General features: G+C 43.3%; 1 protein-coding gene across 2 annotated transcripts in view; it reads left to right on the forward strand.

The window, feature by feature from the left end:
* The window catches only part of KCNH1 (potassium voltage-gated channel subfamily H member 1), a 347,794-nt gene that overhangs the window by 83,974 nt on the left and 235,937 nt on the right, over positions 1 to 27,883 (forward strand). For both annotated transcript variants that reach the window (XM_030557589.1, XM_030557590.1), the window contains one exon: positions 4,565 to 4,994. In XM_030557589.1, coding sequence (XP_030413449.1) covers positions 4,565 to 4,994 — 430 coding nt within the window. The remainder of the gene's footprint in view (positions 1 to 4,564; positions 4,995 to 27,883) is intronic.

Genomic DNA, 27,883 nt, shown 5'->3' on the forward strand with positions numbered 1-27,883 from the left:
AAGTTGATTTTTTTTTTTTGTTTGGTGGTTCAGGTTCTATAGTTTCTGCATCTGAGTGTTGCTCTTTTAAGATTTCTGAAAGTGTGCTCCACACCTCTTCCCTCTCAGATTTTGGATGGCACTTCAGATTCTCAAACCTTGGGTCAAGTGCTGTAGCTGTTTTTAGAAATCTCACTTTGGTACCTTCTTTGCAGATTGTCAAATCTGCAGTGAAAGTGTTCTTAAAATGAACATGTGCTGGGTCATCATCCAAGACTGCTATAACATGAAATATATGGCAGAATGCGGGTAACAGAGCAGGAGACATACAATTCTTCCCCAAGGAGTTCCATCACAAATTTAATTAACACATTATTTTTTTAACGAGTGTCATCAGCATGGAAGCATGTCCTCTGGAATGGTGGCCGAAGCATGAAGGGGCATACAAATGTTTAGCATATCTGGCAAGTAAATACCTTGCAACACCGGCTACAAAAGTGCCATGTGAATGCCTCACTTTCAGGTGACATTGTAAATAAGAAGCTGGCAGCACTTTCTCCTGTAAATATAAACAAACTTGTTTGTCTTAGCTATTGGCTGAACAAGAAATAGGACCGAGTGGACATGCAGGCTCTAAAGTTTTACATTGTTTTGTTTTTGAATGCAGCTATGTAACCAAAAAAAATCTACATTTGTAAATTACACTTTCATAATAAAGAGATTGCACAGCAGTACTTGTATAAGGTGAATTGAAAAATACTGTTTCTTTTATCTTTTTTACAGTGCAAATATTTTTAATAAAAATAATATAATGTGAGCACTGTATACTTTGTATTCTGTGTTGTAATAGAAATCAATCTATTTGAAAATGTAGAAAAACATTCAAAATATTTAATACGTTTCAACTGGTGTTTTGTTGTTTAACAGTGCAATTAATCGCGATTTAATTTTTTTTTAGTTAATTGCGTGAGTTAACTGAGATTAATTGACAGCCCTAGAAGGAACCATTTTCCATGGGAGAATGCAGTTCAGTTTGTACTGCTTGGAAAATTTGTGGTGTTTTAACAGAAGTTTCATTTTCAGAGAAATGATGAGGAGAAGGACCAAACAATTTTAGAATGAAATGTTTTGATTTTTGTTTTGAAATTACTTTATTTCTTTTTTTATATTTAATATTATAAAGTTGAATTTGGATCACTTTTTACTGATCCCAAATTTTTGGGGAAGGGATTTTCCTTCACAGACAATGTTGAAATTTTTTGGTGTTTGTTCCAAGTTGGAATGAAGCCAACTTTCAAAATCTCAGACTTTGTGAAACAGAAGTTTCATCCACAGCACAGCTCTAACGTTAGCAGTTTGGAACTGTTTTTCAGTGATGATCTGTAACTTGTAGGCTCAATTTTGCACAAACAGTGTTAGCCTGAATTAGATTGCATATGCAATAAGTCTGTTTTAAGCTTCTATTTGTTTGTACTTGCAACTTAAATAGCTAATATCTAAACCAGGGGTGGGCAAACTTTTTGACCTGAGGGCCACATCGGGTTTTGAAACTGTATGGAGGGCCGGGTAGGGAAGACTGTGCCTCCCCAAACAGCCTGGACCCTACCTCCATCTGCCCACCCCTGCTTCCTGCTCCCTGATTGCCCTCCTCAGAATCTCTGACCCATCCAACCCCTGCTGCTCCTTGTCCCCTGATTGCCCCCTCCTGGACCCCGTGCTTCCTGTCCCCTGAATGCCTCGACCCCTATCCACACCCCTGTCCTCTGACAGACCTGTTAGGACTCCCACACCTATCCAACCGCCCCCTGTTCCCTGACTTCCCCCCCCAGGACTCCCCGCCCCTTATCCAACCCTCCCTGCTCCCCACCCCCTTAACATGCCACTCAGAGCACCAGGACTGGCAGCCATAAGTAGTACACCTTAAGTAGCACATTCCTACGGGGAACAATTTAATACACTACACCTATGGCTCTTGCAGCTGAGGCTGTGGGGGAGGGGCTGGGGGCTAGCCTCCCTGGCCAAGAGCTCAAGGGCCAGGCAGGACGGTCCCATGGGCCGGATGAGGCCGGCAAGCCGTAGTTTGCCCACCTCTGATCTAAACCCTACCAGTTGTCTGCATTTTATTGTGGGCACAGAATTGAAGGCCCAACATATTTGTGTATGAAAAGCTGTGCCTGCAAAAACTGAGGCCCAGCTGTAAATCAGGCCCTGAATAATAACATGGCATATTAATGTTACGTTGATGGTCTTTGCATGTCGTATTATTACATAAACAGGCATAGATGTGTTGGGGGAAACACAGGGCTATGTCTTGACATTAGAGGACAGATACCTAAAGGAGGGCAAAACGTGCATGCGAATACTCAAATGGCCATTTAAGACTTCAAAGAAGGGAACTGGATTTGCAAATAATTGGTTAGATTTGCCCTTCCCTGATTTTCATGTATGTGTATATTGTGTTTTGCTGCTCTATTGGGGTTACAGATATTTCTGCAGGGCTACCTACCATGTCCTCTATTGTGGAATTAGGCCATACATCCCTTCTTGTGCTTAAACCTTTGAATTTCAAGCAACCTATCATACTCCTTCTGTCAATGAAGTACAGCTCAGAATGGCAGAAATGGGAAAGGTGGGCTTACCTGTCCATCTGGGGAACAAGGCATGTATGTGTGTGTGTGCAGTTTTGAAAGCTAATATGTGATTTGATTCCTGGTTAGAACTAGTAGACATGAAGGGAACACATCACTTTAGGCCCTTTTTTTTTCTAAATCTCTACAAATTATTCTGTTTGATAGAAATATCACTGTCCCCTTTGGACATGTTCGTGAGCACAATTAGCAGAAGCCCTTTAATTGTTAAAGCATCTAGCAGTGACTATGTGTCATTTTTCAAAATGGGTAAATATAATCATGACAAATTCATGAAATAAAGAGAAGAATAGATTGCTTCGGTCCTCAAAGACTTATGTGAATATGTAAATCATATGTTATTAGCTAAATTAAATTGATCTGCAACATTAAACAAGCCTAAACTAGAACATTGAGGCAAATTATATGTAAGCATGACTGAACAGCTTTCAGTAAAACCTGGTGACCAGAATAATGCATTTCCAGAAACATTTATTAAAACAGCTTAAAACTTGATTGGAGATCTTGCTTAAATCTTTTTAGTAAGAGGCAGTTCCTGTGTCTGGTAAATCAGATATATGCGCTCACCCAAAATGTGTTTGCTTTTTGTTTTCTTTTAATTTGCTTTCTGTAAATTTGTGGTGTAAATCTGGATAATGATGATACTTAGCATTATGTAATGCTTTAGATGTGAGATTTTTGAAGCCCAGTGGGAGCTTTATCATATCTACTGCAAAGATGTGTCCATGAAGAATATTTACTGAAGTTTTCAAAATGCCTAGTGATTTGTGGGGCCTTAATTTTTGAGTGCTGAAGTTCAGATATTTTGAATGGCCCTGATTTTTAGAGGGTGGATTCTTGGCACTTTCAGAAAATCTGGTTCCTTTAAGGTATTGTGATGGGCATCCTAATATTGAGGAATCCAAAAACCCTAGACATTTTTAGCCTTTGTAGTTAATCTTCGTGGCACATCTGAGGTAGCTGTGGGAAGTATTATTCCCATCTTCCAGAAAGGGGAACGGGGGGCTTGTCTACACTGTGATATTGTCAACAAAACTTTTGTCTTTCATGGATACTTAAAAAAGCTCCCCTGTGAAAGACACAAGTTTTGCCAACGCAAATGGCAGTGTGAATGCAGCTTTGTCGACAGGAGTGCTCTCCTGCCAACAAAGCTAATGCCGCTCACAGGGCTGGAAGTATTTTGTCATCAAAAGTGCTGACAAAATACCAACAAAGAGCATTTACACATGCTGACTTTAGCAACAAGGCTGTGTCGACACAGCCTTGTCGCTAAAAGCTGTGTAGTATAGACAAGCCCAAAGCCTGCGAGGTGAAGCAACTTGCCCAAGGCTACGCAGTGAGTGGCAGAGCTTGGATTAGAGCTCTTGTCTCCAAACACTGAGCTCATACCACTACATATGATGTGTCTCAAATCTATCTGATATATAAGCACAATAATAAAAAGCCTAAACTTGTCTTTGTTTGCAGGTAATGTCTGTTCTATTCATTTATTGGCCCATACTTTTATCCAGCCTCAAAGCAGCATCTAAATATTCACAACCAATCTCATCACAAAATTGGGCTCGCAAATGAGACTTCCCTATTCACATAAGATGCCTCTTCACATGCATAGATGAAACCTATGAACTTATAGCAAAGCTAAGACATGGCTGTATATTTGATCAACTCTAGCTTGCATAATGAGTATTTCAAACAGTCTGAAATGAGACATTCAAAGAGAAACCCAAGGCATGTGAAAGTGAATCAAAACAGAAGAGAAGGTTTGCATGGTCCCCTGAAAACACAGGCCACTGAGCTTCATACGCTTCATTGTAATGTTGCTTTATAGACATGTGTCAGTGGCTAGTTTGCATGCCTAGATTATGAAAACTGTTGATAGAAAACATTCAATAATGTAATGATGAATTCTAACAGTCTGCTCTGCTTTATCCTTGTAGGGAATTAGTAGCCTGTTCAGTTCACTGAAAGTCGTCCGACTTCTTCGGCTGGGTCGTGTGGCTCGGAAGTTGGATCATTACATTGAGTATGGAGCAGCTGTCTTGGTCCTGCTGGTGTGTGTGTTTGGTCTGGCAGCTCACTGGTTGGCTTGCATTTGGTACAGCATTGGAGATTATGAAGTTATCAATGAGGATACAAACACAATCCGAACAGAGAGTTGGCTCTACCAGCTGGGGGAGTCCATAGGAACGCCTTATCGGTTTAACACAACGGGTTCGGGGAAATGGGAAGGGGGGCCAAGCAAGGATTCTGTTTATATCTCCTCGTTGTACTTTACAATGACTAGCCTCACCAGTGTTGGATTTGGGAACATTGCCCCTACTACAGATGGAGAGAAGATCTTTGCGGTTGCTATGATGATGATTGGCTGTAAGTACCAGAGATTTCATTTCTTTTTTCATACACAATGGCCTATAAAGTCTTCCGGTGCATGTTAACTTTTCTAAAATTTTTCCTACACAGTATCTTAAAGGTTTCTAACCAATTTTTAAAACTCAGTTTTGTGACAAAATTTAAACCTCATTACATAATATATTCTAATTTTTCTGGTATGGTATTTTAAAGTCAAGGATGAGAAATCTTGCATTAATGTTGCATAATATTAGAATGACTTTTTCTGTAACAAAATGTAGATGAATTTCTGCTTACATTTAAACCATTAGAACATAGTCATTAAAGACCATATGTCGCCAATCAAATGAGAATGAAATGTATTAATGTTTGTTTGATTTGAGGATTCTTAGAAACTAAGTCCCTAATCCTGCAAACATTTCTTTGTCTGAACAACTGTATGCTGTGAAGGGTCGCACTGAAATCAATGGGACTATTCATGAATGTAACATTACTTGTGTGTGTATATATGTTCGCATGATTGGGAACTAAGTGCGTAATTCAAAAAATCTTTCAATTCACTGCTCTCTGTATTTCACAGTGTCTAAATTTACTTGTACAGCTCTTATATTCAGAGATGGAAATGCTTCCCTTAGTATATTACACAAATCAAGAGTCAAGCTGCCAGAATAGAACCTAGAATAGTGTGTTAGAGAGTGCTGGTAGCGACACACATGTCCAGGTTTCCTAACACTTTCCCATAAGAATCTTGTAATTTATTTTTTTAAGAAGCTCTAACATCTCTAGTATTTGCAGTAGGGCTCTGAAATTCATCAGAGAGCTCTTGGGGCCAGATAAGTGCCTTTTCTTTGTTACATAAAATTCCATTCAGCTTTAATTGAGTTATAAACTGTTGAAAATTGCCTGTCTGTTGTCAGCAAAATGTTGCTAGCATGTCAGACCGGTATCTTGAATACTAACATTGTAAAGAGAGACAGCAGTGCTGCTGCCAAAACAATAGCAGTACAAACTGCACAGCAAACCCTGGCTGCAGACAGTCTCTCTGTGATAGTGAGAGAGAGCTGGGTTGAAATCCCCTTACAGCCTACCTTGAAATCCTCAAGTGGCTGCAGTGGCCCATCTCCCTACCCTCGGGTAGCATCACATGGGGCAGGAACGCCTGGGCAGAGGAGAGAGACAGTAGGGCCTGTCTCCTTTCAGACCCAGGACATGGTGCAGTAGCCTACTCCACACTCCTAAAATAGTCTCCTTCTGCTGTTAGCTAATGTAATCAGCCCTGTAGTGAAAGTCTGTACTGAAACTTCAGGGTTCAAACCCTGATGATGATTGATGGGGGGAAGGAGAAGGAATGGGTTTGTAACAACTGACACACAAGAATTTTTCACCTTTTTTCCTTTAGTAAAAACAAATCATAGGAAATTACTTAACATGCTCTTAATGTTTTTGTGTGTGTTTTTGTTTTTAAGTTGCAAAATCAATCACCCAAGTTGCCAGTGCAACCTTAATTCAACCCCCTTGTGCATCATGATATAGTTTTTAATTGAATGATTAAACCCTTTTTGCTGCAGATGACTCCTACCTCATTCAAGATGGACCTGTTTTTGGGGTGAAGCAGGGCTGTGTAGTGACCGATGCTGTTTGTCGGTCCCCTGCCTCGTTTGTTTCAGAAGTAGGAAGCTGTGAAATAAATGAAGGAAAAAGGATGATCTCATGGCTAAGGCAGTCAAACACCATACAGGAGAATTCAGTTCTATCCCCGTCTGTGTCGCAGAGCTCCCATGTGATGCTGAGCAAGTCACTTCAGTCAGAACGTTGTCAAGTGAACACTAATTTGTTCCTTATTTCATGGGCACCCAGACTGAGGCACCTGAGTCTGATTTGCAGAACTGCAGATCACTCATACCTACAACTGGGGTCAATGGGAGCTGTGGCTGCTCAGTACCTCCAGAAGTGTGATCTGGAGGAATGAGCACAGAGTTGGGAGTCAAGGTCATGAATTCTAATCCTGATTCTGCCACTGATTCACCAGTCTTGCTTGTCTCAGTTTTTCCATCTGTAAAATAAAGAGAATAGTATGTGGAGATAATATTTGAGTCACTTGGTTATAACAATAATGGGTGCCTTAGAAATGACAATGAAGGAATAAATAATTCTATATTCAGTGCAAGGCTTGGATAGTGAGCTCCAGTCTTATTTACTGCTATGCACTGAATGATGATAAAAAGAAATATTGAACACTTACATTCCTTAATCACTGTCCATCTTGAATGCAGAATGAGGCAGGTCTCCTGCGGGAGAAAAAAATACTAGGTGATCATGTAATTAGACTGTATCAGTGTGTGTGTGTGTGTGTGTGTGTGTGTGTGCGCGTGCATGCAAAGGGGCACAATTAAGGATGATTCTGGCCTTTCCGAACGTTTAGGTGCTTAACATTGCATCCTAAGTACTCTTTGGTTATTGTGGTTATTTATAGCGTGCCAAATGTGTACAAGGCACTCTGTATAGATCATGTGATGTGCTTTAGGTAAACAGTGATGGGCCAAATTCTCAGCTGGTGAAAATCAACACAACTCTATTGATGTCAATAGAACTACACCGGCTAAGAAGCTGGTCCCATCTGTTTAGAGAAGCCCAACTAAATCCTACTTTAAATTAAAAAGTCCGACTTACCCTTTAAACCAGATTGTGAACCTTTGCTCCCGGTTGGTAAACATTGACTCCGATGGGACTGCTTGATTTAGTAAATGGGACAACTCATGGGAATTAATGATAACTGAAGGGTTCACAATTGAGTTTTGTGTTATCTCTATTGCATTTATTGTATTACATTTCTACTGACTTTCTAGTTACACAATGCTCAGTAACATGAGATGTGAACAAAAAATTGGAGCAAAGCTTGAACCAATCACACAGACTCATTCTCCAGCAGTAGATTGACACAGATTGGAAAGACTATGTCTAGGTCACCTGAAATCAGTATGACAGACCAAGCAAATGGAAACCTGGTGCTCTCTCTTAATAAGAGACCATATGATAAATAAATTCAAACTTTTCTTAAATCTTTGGAAAAATGGCCGAAACAAACACTTCAATAGGCTTCATGTGTAAATTGATTTGAATCAAAGTGTGTGACTTGCAGAGATAGAAGAGAATTAGGTGATAAATTATGGAAATAATTATTTCTTGAGGTCTTTTACATTATCTTGACTTTTGAGGCATTTTAATTACAGTAGAGACCAAGAAGACAGAAGAGTGAAAACCTAGTGGATATTCTGTGGACAATGAAAGGAGGAAATATTTTCTGGACAAATGGCTTTTGGGACAGATCCTGCAGGCTACAGTACATCCCCTGAGGTGGTGAGCACCCTCAGCTCCCATGACTTTAAAAGGAGTTAAGGGTGTGCTCAGTGTGTTACTGGATCATGTGTTAATGCAAAGGACAGTACCTTAAATTCAGAATAAGCAAATATGCCTAATACTGTCTTATTTTTCCTTCTCATGACTACGTAGAAAAACGAGTATACTCTGACTTCTCAGAATAATGTTCCAATGACTAAATGTTCTCTAAATGCTTCTGGAATCATCCTCAAAACTCTAATCATCCAAGGCCTGATAGTTTCTTCTGGTGAAGGAAACAAAGGGCCCGACTCCTTGCTTATGCCAAAACTCCAGTTGAAGTCAGTGTGAGCTGAAGAGATGCAAGGAATGCAGATCAGGCCCAGAATTTGCTCCTCCTGTAATGTTCTTCCCACTCCTCTTCCAAATGACAAATCTTTCAGAGCTGCATGAAATAGTTTTATTGTTCTTGGCATGGAGGGACACCTTATGGCTAGCCTCTGATGGATTTTATGACCTTGAGTGGCAATTCTTGTCATACAAATGTTATTGCTTTGGGATAGATATACTGTATTTTTCCTCCTTCAGTTTTACAATTTGCATGTGCTAATGTTTTCTTTGGGTACTGCTGACAGGTTCTAGCCAGAGCATTGTGTTGTGATCTCAGGTGATACTGGCATAAAATGTTGCACAGTAATTATACAAGTTGGGTGTGGTGTTCTTTTGTTATGTAATGTCTGCTAAGGAGACCAGTAACAATCCACTGCATCTCGTATCTTGACACCAATTAAGAGGATATCTGAAATTAGAATCAGGAGATAGTTTTCTACTCCACTTTTTATTTTCAATTCCCTATTATGTGCTGTGTGCATCTTGGTTTATATATATTAAATAGATAACTCAGCACTTCTACATAGGTATTGCAAGGCCATGCTGATTGGGGTTTATTATTGTGTAGACATGGCCTCCTGTGGTATTTTTATATGTAAAGTGTTCCATGTTGTGATGCGTGAGTGGGTTCATAAGGCAAAGGCAAAGTCTATCTAGTCTGAAGTGTATCACATCTTCTCTAAATGCTTTAGAAAACATCCTGAGAAGTCTAATAATCCAAGGCAAGCTAGTTACTGATGGTGAAGAAAACAAAAGGTCCAATACTATATTCCTTGCTTTCACCCAAACTCCTCACAACATGACTTAATAGAGGTTTGTCTTGCAGATGTCACCCCTCTGACTGCCAATGGGATAATGTCCCTGTGGCAACTACAATCTTTATTCACATTATTAGTAGGAAAGCTTGTATTTAGCTGTGTCTTTATACACTGAACAGATGGGAACAGAGAAGAGAAGCCAGTCCCATATGATCAGGTAGGTCTCCACTGACCACCGCTAAGCACTCTGAAGATGGTTGGTGACAGAATTCAGCAGCGTATTGGGCAGCTGATCAGTGCACTTGCTGTAGTGTTTGTAGTGCAGCTTCCCCACTTTAGGTGCAGTGGGGTAACCAAGATAACTGACACAGCCTGAAACAATTGTTCCAACCAGCCCAGGAGGGGTTGGACTGCTCCAAGAGGGTAGAGGGCCTGGCCAAGGCCTCCCCACAGTCAGCAGACTGATGATGAGCCTTACTTGGGCCTGGTATGTGGGAAACAATTGGGGGGGCACAGTCAGACGAGGAGCCAGCATTGGTTTAGGAAATCTAGGAACTGAGCACAGTCACCACTAAACTTGTCTGGGAGTGGGACCTTTGGCTCCCAGGAGAGAAGAGCCAGGGTTGCCAATGGAGCTGCTTGGGCTGCATTCTGTACCTGCAGGATGGACACCTATATATGCAAGTTCTGTATGGCCCCAAGCAGCTTCGCCAAGGAAAAACCTGGCCTGAGTGGGGTCTATGGCAATGAGGTGGGCTCCTGTGCTTTGCATTGGGCTACTCAAACTGTAGCCAATTGGGCTGTTGGCAGTCAAGCCTAGTGATGGAAGTGAGAATTCAACCTATGAGTTCGAGCTGGGTTTAGGGTGGGCAGTGTCTAGGAAACAAGTTAAGGGTCAATACTGGAGGGGGGCGGAAGCCAAATGCCAGAGCCAGAGGGCAAACTGGAGTTGTAAACTAGAGGCAGCTCCAGAGCTCAAAGTCAGAATCAAGCTGGAGGGGAGCAGGGTCTAGAATAAGGGCAAGCACAGATGCAGGCATGCTGTGCACTGAGCAGCTGCTGATCTGAGGGGGGGGGCCAGACTGTTAAACCAGCAGCCTATGATGGGCAGGGGGTCACTGCCAGTTTTTTAAGACAGTAAGTTGGTTGCCTAGCCGTGAAGTTAGGGAGCAGGTCAGTAGCTCATCCGGGTCCCTGATACCCTCTGAAATACAGCCAGGAACACTAGTGCATTGCAACAGTTGTCACTTCACTCTACTCCAAACCCCTCAGCCCCAGCTCCATCCCAGAACCAACATCCCCAGCTCGAACCCTCACACACCCCAACCCTCTGAGCCAGTCCAATGAAAATGAGGGCGGGAGCGAGGATGGGGAGAGTAAATGACAGAGGGGGGCAAGGTATTCAGTTTTGTGTGAGTAGAAAGTTGGTGACCCTAGGACCAGATGGCATTCACCCAAGAGTTCTGAAGGAACTCAAACGTGAAATTGCAGAACTACTAACTACAGTTTGTAACCTATCATTTAAATCAGTGTCTGTACCAAATGACCGGAGGATAGCTAATGTGCTACCAATTTTTAAAAGGGGCTCCAGAGCTGATCCTGGCAAATACAGGCCGGTAAGCCTGACTTCACTACCAGGCAAACTGGTGGAAACTTCAGTGAAGAACAAAATTGTCAGACCCATAGATGAACATAATTTGTTGGGTATTTAAGTGGTATCCAGTAGTAACAGACAGAACAAAGTGAATTACCAAGCAAAATAAAATAAAACACACTAGTCTAAACCTAATACAGTAAGGAAACTGAATACAGAGAAACCCTCACCCATTTCAATAAGCTTCAATCACAGACTGGATGCCTTCCTAGTCTGGGCACAATCTTTTCCCCTGGTACGGCTCTTGTTCCAGCTCAGGTGGTAGCTAGGGAATTTCTCATGATTGCAGGCCCCTTTGTTGTGTTCTACCCACTTATATATCTTTTACATAAGGTGGGAATCCTTTGTCCCTTTCTGGGTTCCCACTCCTCCTTCTAAATGGAAAAGCACCAAGTTAAAGATGGATTCCAGTTCAGGTGACATGATCACATGGCACTGAGAGACTTCATTACCCACTTGCCAGCACACATGTATACAGGAAGACTTACAAGTAAAACAAAGCCATCTACGGTCAATTATCCTGTTTATGGGCGCCATCAAGGTTCCAAACCACCATTAATGGCCCACACTTTGCATAATTACAATAGGCCCTCAGAGATATATTTCATATTTCTAGTTTCAGATACAAGAATCATACATTCATACAAATAGGATGAACACACTCAGTAGATTATAAACTTTGTAATGATACCTTACAAGAGACCTTTTGCATGAAGCATATTCCAGTTACATTACATTCACACTTATTAGAATATTTTCATAAAATCATATAGGGTGCAATGTCACAGTGGTCAACAAGCATGTGGGCAAGGGAGATCCCTTGGATATAGTGTACTTAAATTTTTAGAAAGCCTTTGAGAAGATCCCTCACCAAAGGCTCTTAAGCAAAGTAAGCTGTCATGGAATAAGAGGGAAGGTTCTCTCATGAATTGGTAACTGGTTAAAAGAACTGACCATTTATTCCTACTCTTTGTTTTCAGAATGGAAAGAGGTAAATAGTGGTGTTGGTACTAGTACTATTCAACATATTCATAAATGATCTGGAAAAAGGGGTAAACAGTGAGGTGGCAAAATTTGTAGATGATACAAAAATACTCAAGATAGTTAAGTCCTAAGAAGATTGCGAAGAGCTACAAAAGGATCTCACAAAACTGATGACTTGGCAACAAAATGGCAGATGAAATTCAGTATTGATAAATGCAAAGTAATGCACCTTGAAAAACATAATCCCAACTCTACATATAAAATGATGGGGTCAAAATTAGCTCTTACAACTCAAGAAAGAGATCTTGGAGTCATTGTGGATAGTTCTCTGAAAACAACCACTCAATGTGCTTCAGCAGTCAAAGAAGCAAACAAAATGTTGGGCAATCATTAGGAAAGCGATAGATAATAAGACAGAAATATAATATTGCCTCTCTCTAAATTCATGGTCTGCCCACATTTTGAATACTGGAGCTGGTCTCCCCATCTCAAAAGGATATACTGGAATTGGAACAGATTCAGAAAAGGGCAACCAAAATGATTAGGAGCATGGAACAGCTTCCATGTGAGGTGGGATTAAGAAGACTGGGGGGAGTTTTAGCTTGGAAAAGAGATGACTAAGGGGGGATATGATGTCTATAAAATGATGACTGGTGTAGAGAAAGTAAATAAGGAAGTGTTATTTACTCCTTCTCATAACACAAGAACTAGGGGGTCACAAAATGAAATTAATAGGCAGCAGGTTTAAAATAAACTAAAGGAAGTATTTTTTCACATGACACACAGTCAACCTGTGGAACTCCTTACCAGAGGATGTTGTGAAGGCCAAGACTATAACAAGGTTAAAAAAAGAACTAGATAAGTTCATGGAGGATAGGTCCATCAATGGCTATTACCTAGGATGGGCAGGGATGGTGTCTCTAACCTCTGTTTGCCAGAAGCTGGGAATAGGCAACAGGATGGATCACTTGATGATTACCTGTTCTGTTCATTCCCTCTGGCACACCTGGCATTGGCTTCTGTCAGAAGACAGGATATTGGGCTAGATGGACCTTTGATCTGATCCAGTGTGGCCGTTCATAAGTTGAATGGTGTCCAGTAAGTGTAAGGGAATTGCAAAAGGCTGTGAAATGGTTCCTAACTTGCGCACATGTGCTATTCTTTCTGAGGAGTTGGCTAAGTGTGTGAGTGTACACCAGGATATGGAACCTCCTGAATCTCACACCACACACTCTCACTGGCCCTTGTCACTATATGCATACTGAAGCATTGTTCAAAATGAGTAGAAGGAAGGTAGCATAGGCAACCTTTTTACACCCCCCCTTCTTTTTGTTCTTTAATAGGACAACAGATTCCTTTCTGTGAGAGTGAGTGTAATGTAAAAGGAGATTAAGAGCTTGTACATTTCATTATAAGCAAAGTAAAGGTATGCGTGTGTTAATGGCACGTATTGAGGCTTTACTGAAAGAGGACAGAGTTAAGGTTGCATGAACAACTGTAACTGTTTTCTGATCTTTAGAAATTTGCGTTTTGCTCAACTCCATGTTCTGCAAGAAGACAACCTACCACCCCGCAACCTTAAGGCAGAGTGTAGTTTTTTGCCACTGAATTGCTACAAAACAGACTGGGAAATGCTGCCAATAATGCTCTTTGACAGAAAAAAAAATTACAGCATTATATTCAGCCTAACAGCTAGCTGGGCCTACTGGTTCTTCTGTCTTAATAGTGGGACAGCAGAGATAATTTACTATTGTTGAGTAAGTTTGCTAAACTCCCAAACCATCCCCCCCATCCCCCCGCAAAGTATTTCCAGACAGCATAGAGTATAATTGTTAATTTCTTGTTTCAAAATAATTTTACCGCTAATAATGTTTGTTACACATCTGTCTACTCTCTAAAGAACTTTCTGCTGGTGAGCTGCCAATGGCACGTATAAAACCTTAAAAAGCAATCTATCTAGCATATTGCCTGCTTTATTGCCTTGCTTCAACAAAAAAACCCCAACCAAACAAAAAAGCTACTTGGAAAAAAGAGGTAAAGCAGATTGCTGATTACAATTTGAATAGAAAGGGATGTAGCTGACTGACACCTCTCTTTTTATTGACTTTTTATTGAAAATGTAAATCTACACTTCAGCCAGAAATAATTGTCCTTATATAGATGAAGATATCTGAGGATGCTCAAGTACTTTAGATGTTGCTCAGGCCCCATAAAATTGTTGTTTATATAGTTGTAGATTAAGGTCAGAAGGGATCATTATGAACACAGAACATAGAGCCCCACGCAACAATTTCTGCACCACATCCATAAAGATCTGTTATAGCTCAAACAGAAGTTAAGAAAGCCACCAACCTTCAGTTAAAGACTTCAAGTGATGGAGAATCCACCATGCCCCTAGGTAAGTTGTTCCAATGATTAGTTACCCTCACTGTTAAAGATGTGTTCCTTATTTCTAGTCTGAATCTATCCATCTTCTGCTTCCAACCTCTGGATTTCATTAGGTCTTTTCCTGCTAGATTAAAGAGATATCAACTGTTAAAAATCTCTCCCCCATGTAAATATCTTTAGACTGTGATCAAGTTACCTCTTACCCTTCTCTTAGATATCAGATATTGTTCCCAAATCCATTTTACACATAAGTAAACAGGCATAAAAGGGTAAAATGGCGTGCCTGCCTTATCACAAGTGCTGGGAATAGAAGCATGAGGCATTAATCTATATACCAAATGCGATTATTATATTTATGTTCCCAGTCTCTACCATTCATGAGTCCTATAATTGACAAGAAACCTGAACATTAGATTGTTCATCAAGGGTTTTTCAGGAATGGTTCCCCAATCACAGCCTTCCTGCAGAAGGGAGCCAATGTCCCATCTGGATGAACTGATTGACCTGAATATCAGAATTGACGAGTGGCACCATGAACGTGGCCAAGCCCGGCCAGTGCCCCTGCTTCCTATCTCTCAACTGTGCTCCCTGCTCCAGGGCCTGGAACCCATGCAGGACCGCCCACGCCTGGGTGAAGTTGAGAAGAATCACTGCTGAACTTTCAGGCCTGTGTCTGGGTTGTGGGGGCAGCAGATGCTTCACCTTGAGATGCCCTGCAACAGTCTGACAAACTTCGCGGTCAGGAGATGCCAAGGTCAGGTTGGGCTGATTCCTTTTAACCTCCACGTGCCTTTGTTGGGATGGCAGCAACTGCGAATTCACCCCTAATGTGTCTCTGATTGCTGTTACAGCACCTACTCTAAACAAGACTAGCAGTCTACCTGGAGGATCTGGCTAACTTGGGAGCTTCCGGCAATTTTATGGACCAGGATGTGGTTAAGATCCAAGGGATTATGGACATGCATAAAAATTCCCTGGATCTGGTTGAAACTATTGATGGGTCATTCCTAGCCTCAGGGCTGGTCACCCACCAGACCACCCCCTAAGAGGTCATTACACTCCAGGAGTACAAGGAAACTCTGCAGTTTGGATTAACTCAGGCACCCCCACTCTCCAGTCATCCTGAGAATCCCCTGGCTCACTTCCCCTAACCCCTGTATCTGTTGGCAAAAAGGGACAATATTCTTTTGCTCCCAGTACTGCCAATGATTCTCCCTTCCAGAGGCCACAGACAGAATTGGTATCCTCTGCAGCTCATGTCGTCATCTGGGGAATCTGTGCTGGAAGAGAATGGGCTCATGGGAGTTGGCTGTACCCGTAAGCATCCCAGCTGCTGCTGCTGCTGCTGCCAAATACTTGGCAAGTACCACAACCTTGCAAATGTACAAGGGAAATGTGGACACCCTGCGAGAAGATGAGTGAAAAAACACCTTCTGCACCCCATATGGACACTTTTTTTTTTTAAACGAGCAAGCACAGCACAACCAGCATGTATGGCGTGCCATAGAAAAGCTCTGCCAATGCCTCCTGTATGGCAAGCCAGACAAATACCAGCTGGACCAGGACACAGAATTTCTCAGCTATATCCTCTCATCCAAAGGGCTGGATGTCTGTCACTTTTTGTGGTCCACAGCAATGTCTGGGTGACACCTAGGGGGAGCACTGCATTTTGGGCTTTGCCAATTACTATAGATGGTTCATCAAGGGTTTCTCAGGGATGGTTCCCCAATCACAGCCTTCCTGCAGAAGGGAGCCCATTTTTCTTCGTTTCCAGAGGCATGTGTGTGTCTTGCATGCCTAAAGCAGAAACTCACCACAGCCTCCATTTTAGTTCACCCTGACCCCGGCCAGCCATTTATGGTAGAAGCAAATGACTCAAACTTTGTATTGGGAGAGTCCTCTCTCAAATGAGAGCCTCCAATGATAAGCTTCATTCTTTTTGTGCTTATTACTCATGCAAAATCATTCTAGCAGAGCAAAATTATGAAATGAAATAAGCTACTGGCCATTAAATCAGCCTTTGAGGAATGGCAATATGTCCTGGAGAATACCAGATTCCCAATCCAAGTCCTCACCAATCACAAAACTTGGAATTCTTAAAGACAGTTCAGCACCTAAATTTGTGACAGGTCTGCTGGTCCCTCTTCTTCATGCTATTTGACTTCTTGGTGACCTATTGCCCTAGGACCAGCAATAGGAAGGCAGATGTTATCTCGAAAGAGGGAATATGGTGAACTTGACTATCCATAATTCTCAAACCATCAAATTTCATCTCTGGTACCACTGTCTGGGACCCGATATGCTCCATACGTTCCCTGCTGCACAAAGATCCCTTTACAGTCAGATCCAACAAACCTCAATCTTCACCGTCTCAGGAATTTTGTATTGGAAAGGGTGCATCTGTGTACCTGATGGAGCAAACTGTCTGGTTCTGTGATCTTTGTGCCTATACCAAATCTCCCCTGTTTGAAACTGCTCAGTCTCCTTCAGCCCTTGCCCACTCCATCTCAGCCTTGGAGCATTGTGTTTATGGAGTCCATTGTGGAATTACCACCCTCCCAATGGTACACCAAAATTCTAGTGGTGGTCAATGTCCTGACAAAGGTGGTGCATTTTATACCATGTTGTAGCCTCCCCCATTGCCCATGAAACAGCCTATCTGTTCAAAAATATTACATCTTTTGCCTTCATGGGTTGCTCACAAGCATAGTAACCTACTGGGGGTCCCAGTTTGTTTCATGCTTTTGGTGGGAATTTCTGCACCTCCTGAGCATCAAACCTTGCACCGTGTTGGCTTACCAAAGTCAGACAGAGAGAGTCAATCAGGTCCTGGAGTAGAACTTACACTGATTCTTACACTGCCACCAGGACAATGGGCTGGCATTCATTCCCCACACAGAATTCACCTACAACAACTCCACACACAACATGACCCAGAAGACCACATTCTTTGTGAATTCTGGGTTCCACCCTCTAATCCTCCTCAATTTACCAATGCCCACTGTTGCTGACCTAGCCGCATGCATCCACCAAGTACCTCAAGAACTCGGGCACCTGTTAGAAGAGGCTAAAACTGCATGCAAGTGCCATGCTGACCAACACCATCAGCTGACTGCCTCAAAGTAAGGGAGAATTGGCTGTCCACCCAAAACCTGTGATCCACCCATCCGTCCACAAAGCTGAACCACAAGAACTTGGGGCCTTGTGCAATCATGAAATAACTTAACCTAGTAACCTTTCAACTGCAGCTGCCACAACCCCTCATGATCTACTTCATGTTCCATGTCTCCCTTCTGAAACCTTTAATTGAGAATCCCTTCGCACACTCAGGGCCGGCGCTTTCATTTAGGCGGCCTAGGCAATTGCCTAGGGCGCCAGGATTATTGGTGGGCGGCGTTTTGCTGGAAGGAGGGGCAGGCGGCTCTGGTGGAGCTGTCGCAGTCGTGGCTGCGGATGGTTGGCTGCTCCCACGGGTCTGGTGGAGCTGCCGCAGTCGTGCCTGCGGACGGTGGGCTGCTCGCGCAGCTCCAGTGGACCTCCCGCAGGCACAACTGCAGCAGCTCCACCAGAGCCTTGGAGCAGCCAACCGTCCGCAGCCACGACTGCGGCAGCTCCACCTGAGCCGCGGGACCAGCGCGCGGGGCGGCGAAATTGCCGTGCGCCTAGGGCGCTAAAACTCCTAGCGCCGGTCCTGCCCACACTGCACCACTACTTCCCTTTTGTTGATAACCATGCATGACCAAGAGGAATGTGTGATTCAGCAGATTCAGAACTCCCACCAAGTCTGGGGAAGACTCCAGTATCTGATTGACTAGGAAGGATACGGCCCAGAGGAGTGTTCATGGGAACCCACAGAACACATCCATGCCCTGGACCTCCTGCAAACCTTCTGCTGGGCCTGTCCCAAGAAACCCAGCCCAAGGTATCCTGTGAGGTGATGCGGAAAGGAGGCAGCTGCTGTCAGGGACCAGACCAGATCAGCTAGGACCAGCTACTGGCCTGCTCCATGGCTAACTTTGTTGCTAGGCAACCAGTGAACCCAGATGCACTGTCTTGGAACTGACAGAGTGACTCCAGCCCCTGATAGGCTGCTGGCTTAGCAGCCCAGTTTATAAGCCTGAACCCCACTGCAGATCAGTGGCTGCTCATTGCGAAGCATGCCCACTACTGCACTTGGCCTTGTTTCAGCTCTGCTCCAGTCCTGCTTCCAGCCCTTTTTTCCTGCTTTGTTCCAGCCACTGCTTCTCTCTGGCTTCAGACTTCTGACTTCAAGCCCCAGCTATACCTCACAACTCTGGTTGATCCCCCAGTTCTGGCACGCAGCTTCTGTCTCTCTGGTACTGATCCCTGGCTCTGCCTTTGGCTTATGATTCCAGTTTACCCTCTGGCTCCAGCATTTGGCTTCTGTCCCTCCAGTACTGACCCTCAGCTTGTTTCCTGGACCCAGTTCTAATCAGTAGGCTGAACTCTCACTTCCACCACTAGGCCTGACCTCCCACAGCCTGGTTGGCTATGTGGGGCAGAGTTTGTGGCAGGGTCAGAAATCACAGACAGGATTTCTGTTCGAAAACACTGTCAGTTTTATGCTTGAGAGAAAGATCCCTGTCCAGTAGATGTACCCCCATGTGAGACAAAGAGTAAGGTGTAAGGGCTTATAACGTTTCTATGCCATTTAGTACATGTTATCTAGGCAGCCATGAACACTTCACTTCAATTTCCCGATTAATGTTCTTCCAACACTTTTTTATTAATGGTGTTCATATTGTTGCTGTAGCAAATATTCAAATGTGAAACCCAATCAGAGAAAACTATCATAGCTCCTGAACGCACATCTCTGATGTGGTCCAATCTCGTCCCATACATAGCATAGGGTGCACAACAGGAATAAGGTCCAGAACACTTGTACCCAAGTGAATAACCACAATGGCTGGTAGATCACAACCTCTTAAAGTTACTGGATAGATGCTGCAGCGTGGACAAAACATGATGCCAACATAGGCAACCTTTCTACACACAAATCAGTCTGTAGTCAGCAAACTCCATGTCATTCTGTTCTCCTTGCTCTTCCATAAACTTCTGCAACCTCATGATCGAGGAATCGCCCAGAATCCACATGCTGGCAACCCAAGTAGCACACACTTCTTTTGCTTTTGTGGTCAAGGTCCCAGTGCTGTTCCAAACCTTTATGCTGTCTCTCTTTGGAAACAACACATTCATTCTCCCTGAGATAAAGAAATAGCTACATGTCCCCTACCCTCACCAGGGTCTAACAAAATACAGATTTTTCTCAAACAACCAATTCAAGGCTTTTCCTAACATCCATCCTCATTTCCTGCCCCCTCCACAGTAAAAATCCTCCTTCTAGTGCCCAGCCACCCCCATGCCTGGCTGTGTCTTTGGCTCCTCCCATGTAACAAAAACGTTGTTTAGACTGGGATAGGGATAAGACTAAAAATGGATAGGTGCCCCAGGGGCAGGCTTGGAGCAGGTAGGGTGCCCTGGGGTGAAGGTAAGGGTTACACAGGGAGTTAGGAATTGGGCTGGTAGAACTCCTCTATCCTAGGGTTAGAATTATAGATGGTATAAATCTCAAAGCTATGGTTGTGGTTATAAATTGTATGGCTCTCTTGACTAGGGTTAGAGATACAGAGGATAGGGTTCCTGGGCTAGGATTAGGCCTGAGGCCAGTAGGGCTTCACAGGCTAAGGTTACGTTTATAGAAGTCTGGGTTCCCCTTGGCAGGGTTAGGGTTATGAATGGTAGGATTACCTGGGTTAGGGTTATAGAGAGTAGGGCCCACACAGCTAGGTTAGGCCTAGGATAGGTAGGGGTATCCAGGTTAGGGTTAAAGAGGGTAAGGAGGTCAGGGCTAGCGCAACAGTTAGGGTTAGAAAGGGTAGGCTGTCAGGGTTGCAAAGGATAGGGTTCCCTTGGCTAAGGTTATACCTTGAGCCAGTATGGCTCCAGGGGCTAAAGTTAGATATACAAAGTTAGCTCCCTCAGGCTAAGGTTATGTGGGGGGCCATTAGGGGTTTCTGGATTAGTGTTAGGCTTAGAAAGAGAAGGGCTTCCCAAGTTCGGGTTAAGGCTTGGGCCAGTAGGATACCCTGGGCTAAGATGAGTGTTACAAAGGGTAGGACTCCCTGGGTTATTGTTAGGGTTACAGATGGTTGAGCTGTCTGAGCTAGGTTATGATTAGAAAGGATAGGGATTCCCAAGCCAGTAGGGGAGTTAGGCCTGGGGCCAGTACGTCTCCCTGGGACAGGACAAGGGTTACATAGGTTAGGGTGTCCCAGTCTAGGGTTAGGGTTATAAATGGTCTGACTCCCCAAGATCAAGTAAGATCTGGCCCATTAGGGCTCTCCACCCAAGGGTTCAGGGTGAGAGAGAGAGGAGCTTCTCAGACTAGGATTAGGATTACTGAGGTTAGGGCTTCCTATGTTTGTATTAGGGTGACAGAGGGTAGAAACACCAAAGTCTGCTTATGGCTGGGGCTCATAGAGTTCTTCAGACTAGGATTATGGTTACAGAGCATAGGGCTCCCTGGATAAAGTTAGTGTGAAAGGTGGTACGGCTCCCCAGACTCTCATTGGACTTGCCCATTGGTAGGTTCCCCAGGATAGGGCTAGGGTTACAAATGGTGGTGCTCCCTAGGGTTAGGGGCTAAAGAGGGAAGGGCATCCCATTGCAGGGTGAGGCATGGATTTGGTAGAGCTCCCTGAGTTAGGGTTAATGTTACAGAGGGTCAGTTCTCCCTGGGCCAGGTTTAGGGGTACAGAGGGCCCCTGAAGCTAAGGTTGGGCCTGGGACTGCAAGGGGCTTTTAGGCTAGCGTGAGGGGTCCAGCTGCTAGGCCTCTCAGGGCTAAGGTTATGATTACAAAGGGTAGGCCTTCCCAGGCTAGGTGTAGAGAGGGTAGTGCTCCCTGGGTTAGGGAACCTTACTCTATTTGGTAACCCTTTGCTAGGGTTAGGCTTGGGTCAGTATAGTTCCCAAGGCAAGGGTTAGTGTTACAAAGGGTACTGCTTCCCAGGCAAGGGTTAGGGTTGCAGAGGGGCAAGCTTCCTGGGTTTGGGTTAGGGTTGCAGAGAGCAAGGGCTAGGGTTAGAATTAGAAGTGGTATGGATTGCTGTGTGTGGGTAAGCCTTGGGCTGCTAGGGTTCCCAACCTATGTTTACTGTTACAAATTGTACAGCTCTTGGGACTAGGGCTAGAATGGGCAAGGATCCCCAGGCTAGGGCTAGGGTTACAATGAGTAGTATTTCCTGGGCTAGGGTGAAGTTTAGGGCCAGTAGGACTCCCTGGCCTAGGTTTAGTGTTAAGAACATAAGAATGGTCATACTGGGTCAGACCAAAGGTCCATCCAGCCCAGTATCCTGTCTACCGACAGTGGCCAATTCCAGGTGCCCCAGAGGGAGTGAACCTAACAGGTAATGATCAAATGATCTCTCTCCTGCCATCCATCTCCCTCCTCTGACAGACAGAGGCTAGGGACACCATTCCTTCCCCATCCTGGCTAATAGCCATTAATGGACTTAACCTTCATGAATTTATCCAGTTCTCTTTTAAACTCTGTTATAGTCCTAACCTTCACAACCTCCTCAGGCAAGGAGTTTCACAGGTTGACTGTGCTGTGTGAAGAAGAACTTCCTTTTATTTGTTTTAAACCTGCTGCCCATTAATTTCATTTGGTGGCCCCTAATTCTTATATTATGGGAACAAATAAATAACTTTTCCTTATTCACTTTTTCCACGCCACTCATGATTTTATAAACCTCTATCATATCCTCCCTTTAGTCTCCTCTTTTTCAAGCTGAAAAGTCCTAGCCTCTTTAATCTCTCCTCATATGGGACCTGTTCCAAACCCCTAATCATTTTAGTTGCCCTTCTCTGAACCTTTTCTAATGCCAGTATATCTTTTTTGAGCTGAGGAGACCACATCTGCACGCAGTATTCAAGATGTGTGCGTACCATGGATTTATATAAGGGTGATAAGATATTCTCCATCTTATTATCTATCCTTTTTTAATGATTCCTAACATCCTGTTTGCTTTTTTGACTGCTGCTGCACACTGCATGACGTCTTCAGAGAACTATTCACGATGACTCCAAGATCTCTTTCCAGATTTGTTGTAGCTAAATTAGCCCCCATCATATTGTATGTATAGTTGGGGTTATTTTTTCCAATGTGCATGACTTTTTACATTTATCCATATTAAATTTCATTTGCCATTTTGTTGCCCAATCACTTAGTTCAGTGAGATCTTTTTGAAGTTCTTCACAGTCTGCTTTGGTCTTAACTATTTTGAGCAGTTTAGTATCATCTGCAAACTTTGCCACCTCACTGTTTACCTGTTTCTGCAGATCATTTATGAATAAATTGAACAGGATTGGTCCTAAGACTGACCTTTGGGGAACACCACTAGTTACCCCTCTGCATTCTGAAAATTTACCATTTATTCCTACCCTTTGTTCCCTGTCTTTTAACCGGTTCTCAATCCATGAAAGGATCTTCCCTATTATCCTATGACAACTTAATTTACATAAGAGCCTTTGGTGAGGGATCTTGTCACAGGTTTTCTGGAAAACTAAGTACACTATGTCCACTGGTTTGCCCTTGTACACGTTTGACCCCTTCAAAGAACTCTAATAGATTACTGAGACATGATTTCCCCTTACAGAACCATGCTGACTTTTGCCCAACAAGTTATGTTCTATGTGTCTGATAATTTTATTCTTTACTATTATTTCAACTAATTTGCCCAGTACTGACGTTACAGAAGGTAGGGCTCCCTCGGCTTCATTAGGGTTAGAAAGGGTAAGGGTTTCCCTCGGCTAGTGTGTGGGTTACCAAGGGTAGGGGTCCTTGGGTTTGGGTTAGGCCTGGGGTCAGTAGGGCTCTCTCCTTGTCCTCTGGTTATAGTCAATTCTCTGGAGGCTGTGTTGCTTTCAGGAAATTAGGTATATGATGTTTTACTGTTATCGCTGAAAGCAGGGATTGATCCATGTGCCATTCTATCTTCTGAACCTGGGCTGGTATTTATGTGTAAATAGATGAAGTTATATTTAGAATATATTGCATAGACTCTATATCACTGATTTATTTTCAACTCCCTGGTATCCTTAGTTTGACTTCCTGGTATCCGCTCATAAATAGCACGTAGCAGCACTGAGTATCTCTGTAATAAGACACTTAATTCACCTTGTTATGTGGTAGTCACTCCTGAGCTTGTGGTAAGTGATAGTTCTATAAAACATAGGCTCTCCAAGTCTGTCAGTAAATTGGCCTGCATATGTTCACCTCTCAATATATTAGTATATATAGCCACTGACAAATATGAAAGCTATTGATAGAGGTAACAGGTACTGATTAACTTCTCTGCATCATTGCAAATTAATCAAAATAAATGTTGCTTGTCCCTTTGCACCTGTAGGCAGTGACAGAATACTTTGAATCCAACATGTCTTTCATGTAGTGTTAGTCCCTCTGGAAGGTCACCCTGTAAAACAGGCAATTTTAAAGCAACTCTCAGGGTCTGTGGAAAAAAGAGTTCACTTTATATTTTTAATACTGTAAAAAAATGTGGTGTTTTACTTTCTCTCTTTCCCATGGAGATGTGTGCCTCTGATTAACAGTTTCATATATTTTGTTTGGTGAAGCTGTCAGGTTTGGGATTATTTTTGATGCTTTGACAATCGTTTTCCCAGCTAAGAAATAGTGGAAATCAGAGGCTTCTTTTTTATGTGCTGAGTTCACATCTGAGCATTATTTGGGCAAGCTGTTTCATGTGCATGTGTAGAAGGGATGCACAGTTTAAGTGCTCTGTATTCTCTGTCTCTGACATATCAAAATACTGAGATGGGTATTTTCAACAATGCTTAGATGCTCAAAGTTCAGGTTAAACACCAAAGTGCAGTTTTTCCAGCTCTGCTTTCCAATGTTTTCAGTTGTAGTCGAAGGTCCTAATCCTGTAATCAAAGAGCCTGACACTTACTCAAGCTGGATTGATTCATTGGTCAGTGGGAAGTTTCTTGGAGCAGGAAGTTGGGAATAGGGCCCCATTGTTCCTTCAGGGTAAAAGTTACTTTTTAGGAAAGACAAGGGCATATGTTTGAACATGAGGCTAAATAACAAAATTCAGATGAGTCAAAATAACTTGTTCAGATAGAGAGGCTAGAAATATAATGGAAGTGGAAGCTGAATGGTCAGGTTCACAAATACATGCTTATATGTTTCAATAATAGATTTCAGCCATGGGAATCCATCAAATAAAGTGGGCAAGGTGATTGATCTTATGCAAAATTAGCATCATAAAGTCCCTCTTGCACTTTTTAGAGGGTACTCTGTATTTTGGAGAAAGGTAGAAACAAAACTCTTGGAACATTTGACAGAGTAATAATGGTTGTACTAATTTTATTCAGTTTGGCTATGCATAGACTCTTGCTAATTGAAACTAGAATAGGATGCAGGGAAAACTGTTGAGTAAGTATGAAAATGGAACCAGACAATGGCGTTTGACCAAAAGCATCAGAAAGCTGCCCTCAGGATATGTCTGCACTGCATCTGGAAGCGAGCTTCCCCGTCTGGGTCCACAGGTGGTTGGGGCTTGCACTAGCACACAAAAATCACAATATGGATGTTACTTTACCATTGTGGCTCAGGCTCTCAAACCACACTTCAGAGACCAAACTCCAGCCTGAGCTATGACATCAAAGCAACATCTGTGTGGCTATTTTTAGTGCACTGGCGCAAGCCCCACTAACACAAGCCTTTGGACCCAGGTTGGGAGACTTGCTCCCGGATACGGTATGTCCTTGCCTGGTTTAGTGATACGTACCTAGCTGTATGTCATGCCTTGGTCGAGAGGATGTGGCCATACTGCTCTCTGGTGATCTCCACTAGCCTAATGACGCTTTGGGAACTGGTGTGGATAGGGCTAGCAGAAAACTGACTTCAGGATTAGAAAACTGCAGCTTTGTAGTTCATTGTTTCCTCACTCCCTGGTGCTTAGTGCTGGCTGCCCCCTTTGTTGGGTTGGAAAAAAGGAATTTGAATATAGAAATATTATGGAACCTCATTAATTTTCACTTTGCTGATCCACAGACCTGCTGGCTCTCTCTTGTGTTCTCCCTTGTTGACAAAGATTTACTAGCCAAGCACTATGGAGAGGATACACTTACAAAATGTACTCAAGCACATTTTCTGGCAAGTGGTATCATAAGCAGCTAAAGCTAATCCACCTTTATCAAAATACATGGAGCATCTAATGATGTAATGGCCTTGATGTGGGTTTTAAATCCTGATGGTTGGCTTACTTGTTAATTCTGTCAGGGGTCTCCTAGCCATTAGAAGAAATGAACCAGGCTCTGCAACACATGCATTTGTAAAAAAATGTAATTAAAGGTCCCAGTTATGGTTAGAAATATTTTAAAGTAAATGTAATGAGTGCTGCTGACAGCTCTGCACTGTGTGCTAGAGTGGGGGGAAAAAAGCCCAGGAAGCCACTTCCCTTAGTGATTCCACATCAGGAACAGACATAGGGTCAGATCCTTAGGGAATTATGCCCAAGTACAGTGGCTCAGGATCTGACCCGTAGTCATTTTTTTTTTTTAGTGCTCCAAGAGCACTAGGAGGAGACCCTGGCTAGTGGTGCCAGCAGCACTATCTGGCTTAGAGGGGAAGGGGTGTGTGGATGATGGATTTTGCCACAGCCCACCCCCCAACTGACGTTTGGCTTGAGGTTGCAGAGCAGCATCGTGGGGTGTTCAGGCTAAGCCTGCTGATTATGCATAGTGACCATAACCATGCTCCCCCTGGCATACTGAGGCTCCTGACACATTCCTCATTGCCTAGGCTTTTGGAGCCTGGATCCCTTGTTTTAAATCTGGCTCATCATTGGAAGAGAAGTCAGAGCCAGACAAGATTGCAGTCATGCTCTGAAAATGGATTGCGGAGGCTTCAACGTCCATATTTCATTCACAAAGAATGATGTTGAATGCAGATTAATTTGAACAAGTGAGACTTTATTAAACCCTGTGGAGGGCTCTGTCCATGTGGCTGACTTGTTTCCAGACAAACATCCTGCTTCCCCATTCCACTGGTGTCCCCTAAATAAGTCTCTCTCCAGTGAACAATGGCCTTCTGACTCCTGTTCCACTGATCCTGACACATCTTCCCAAATTAAAAACAAATAATTGACTCCCAGACCCCCACCCAGATCCCTTCATCCAGAGGTTGCTAGCACATAGCCAAACTGGAGTCTCATCTGTACCAGAGCCTCAACTGGTTACATCATCTTTGAGATAGTTTGGTCTCCTCAACAGGCGACCACAGCAGCAGTGACCTGTTTCCCTGTTGCCTGTCTCTGAATCTAGCAAATTATTTCATCTCCCTGTGGGCTTGGTCTCTGGGTGGTTCTCTGTCTCTATTTTTTGATGATCACTGTGTCTCTATAGTCTTTCTGTGGGTGTTGTCTGCTGGCTTGTGTCTCCTTCTGCTTCTTTCACCCCACATAACCAGGAGTGGTGCTGTGTATTCATTTCTGGCCAATAAACACACACTTGGGCCTAAGACAGCTGGCATACCCAGGTGTGAGACATGTAGTTTTGTATGAAATCCTTATGTAATGAGGTGGGGACAACAATTCTTGGTCCTGAAAATAGAATTCCATTCTGCACATTCAGCTCCTCTTTAATCTGAAAATTATGGTTCTGCTTCTGTTGATACTTCGCTTTTTGTATCCTGACCAGCCTGCTCATTTTGCTCTCTTAACTGCTTATTTCTGTAACCTCTTTTATTTCCATCGGCTTTCCTGTTAAAAATGGGAGATACCACAGCATGATAATGATTTCTGTATCCTAATCACCTTCCGCAACTCACTGATGCTGGGTATATGCTCTGCTCAGGGTGTCAGCTAACACCAGTAATTGTTCTGGATGATATTTGAGCTCTAGCCGGTAATACTGGAGGTGCATCAACATGCACTGCAATCTCTTTGGAGCACTAAGAAGGGATTTTGCCATGATTGTCTCTTGGGGTTTGTGGTCTGATGGCACTGTTACTGGCTGGCCATAGCTATACCGATAGAATCGCTGCATTGCAAATACCACAACCAGAAGCTCTTTTTCTATTTGGGTGTAACCCTGTTCAGTCTCTGACAGGGCTCAGCTGGCATAAGCAACCAGCTGTTCCTGCAAAGGGGCTACATCCTATGCTTTCTTTGATGCACCACACTGGAGTGTCACTGGTCTCTGGGCTGGTAATACTTCAAGATGGGGGCATTCATTATTTGTTTCAGCATGTCAAGTGCTTGCTGTTGGGTTCCTGCCCAGTTCTACTCAACATCCTTCCTTGTGAGTGGATGTATGGCTTCTTCTACTGCAGTGAGGTGTTGGCAG

This window comes from Gopherus evgoodei, chromosome 3, assembly GCF_007399415.2.
Source record: "Gopherus evgoodei ecotype Sinaloan lineage chromosome 3, rGopEvg1_v1.p, whole genome shotgun sequence".
NCBI classification, from domain to species: Eukaryota; Metazoa; Chordata; order Testudines; family Testudinidae; genus Gopherus; species Gopherus evgoodei.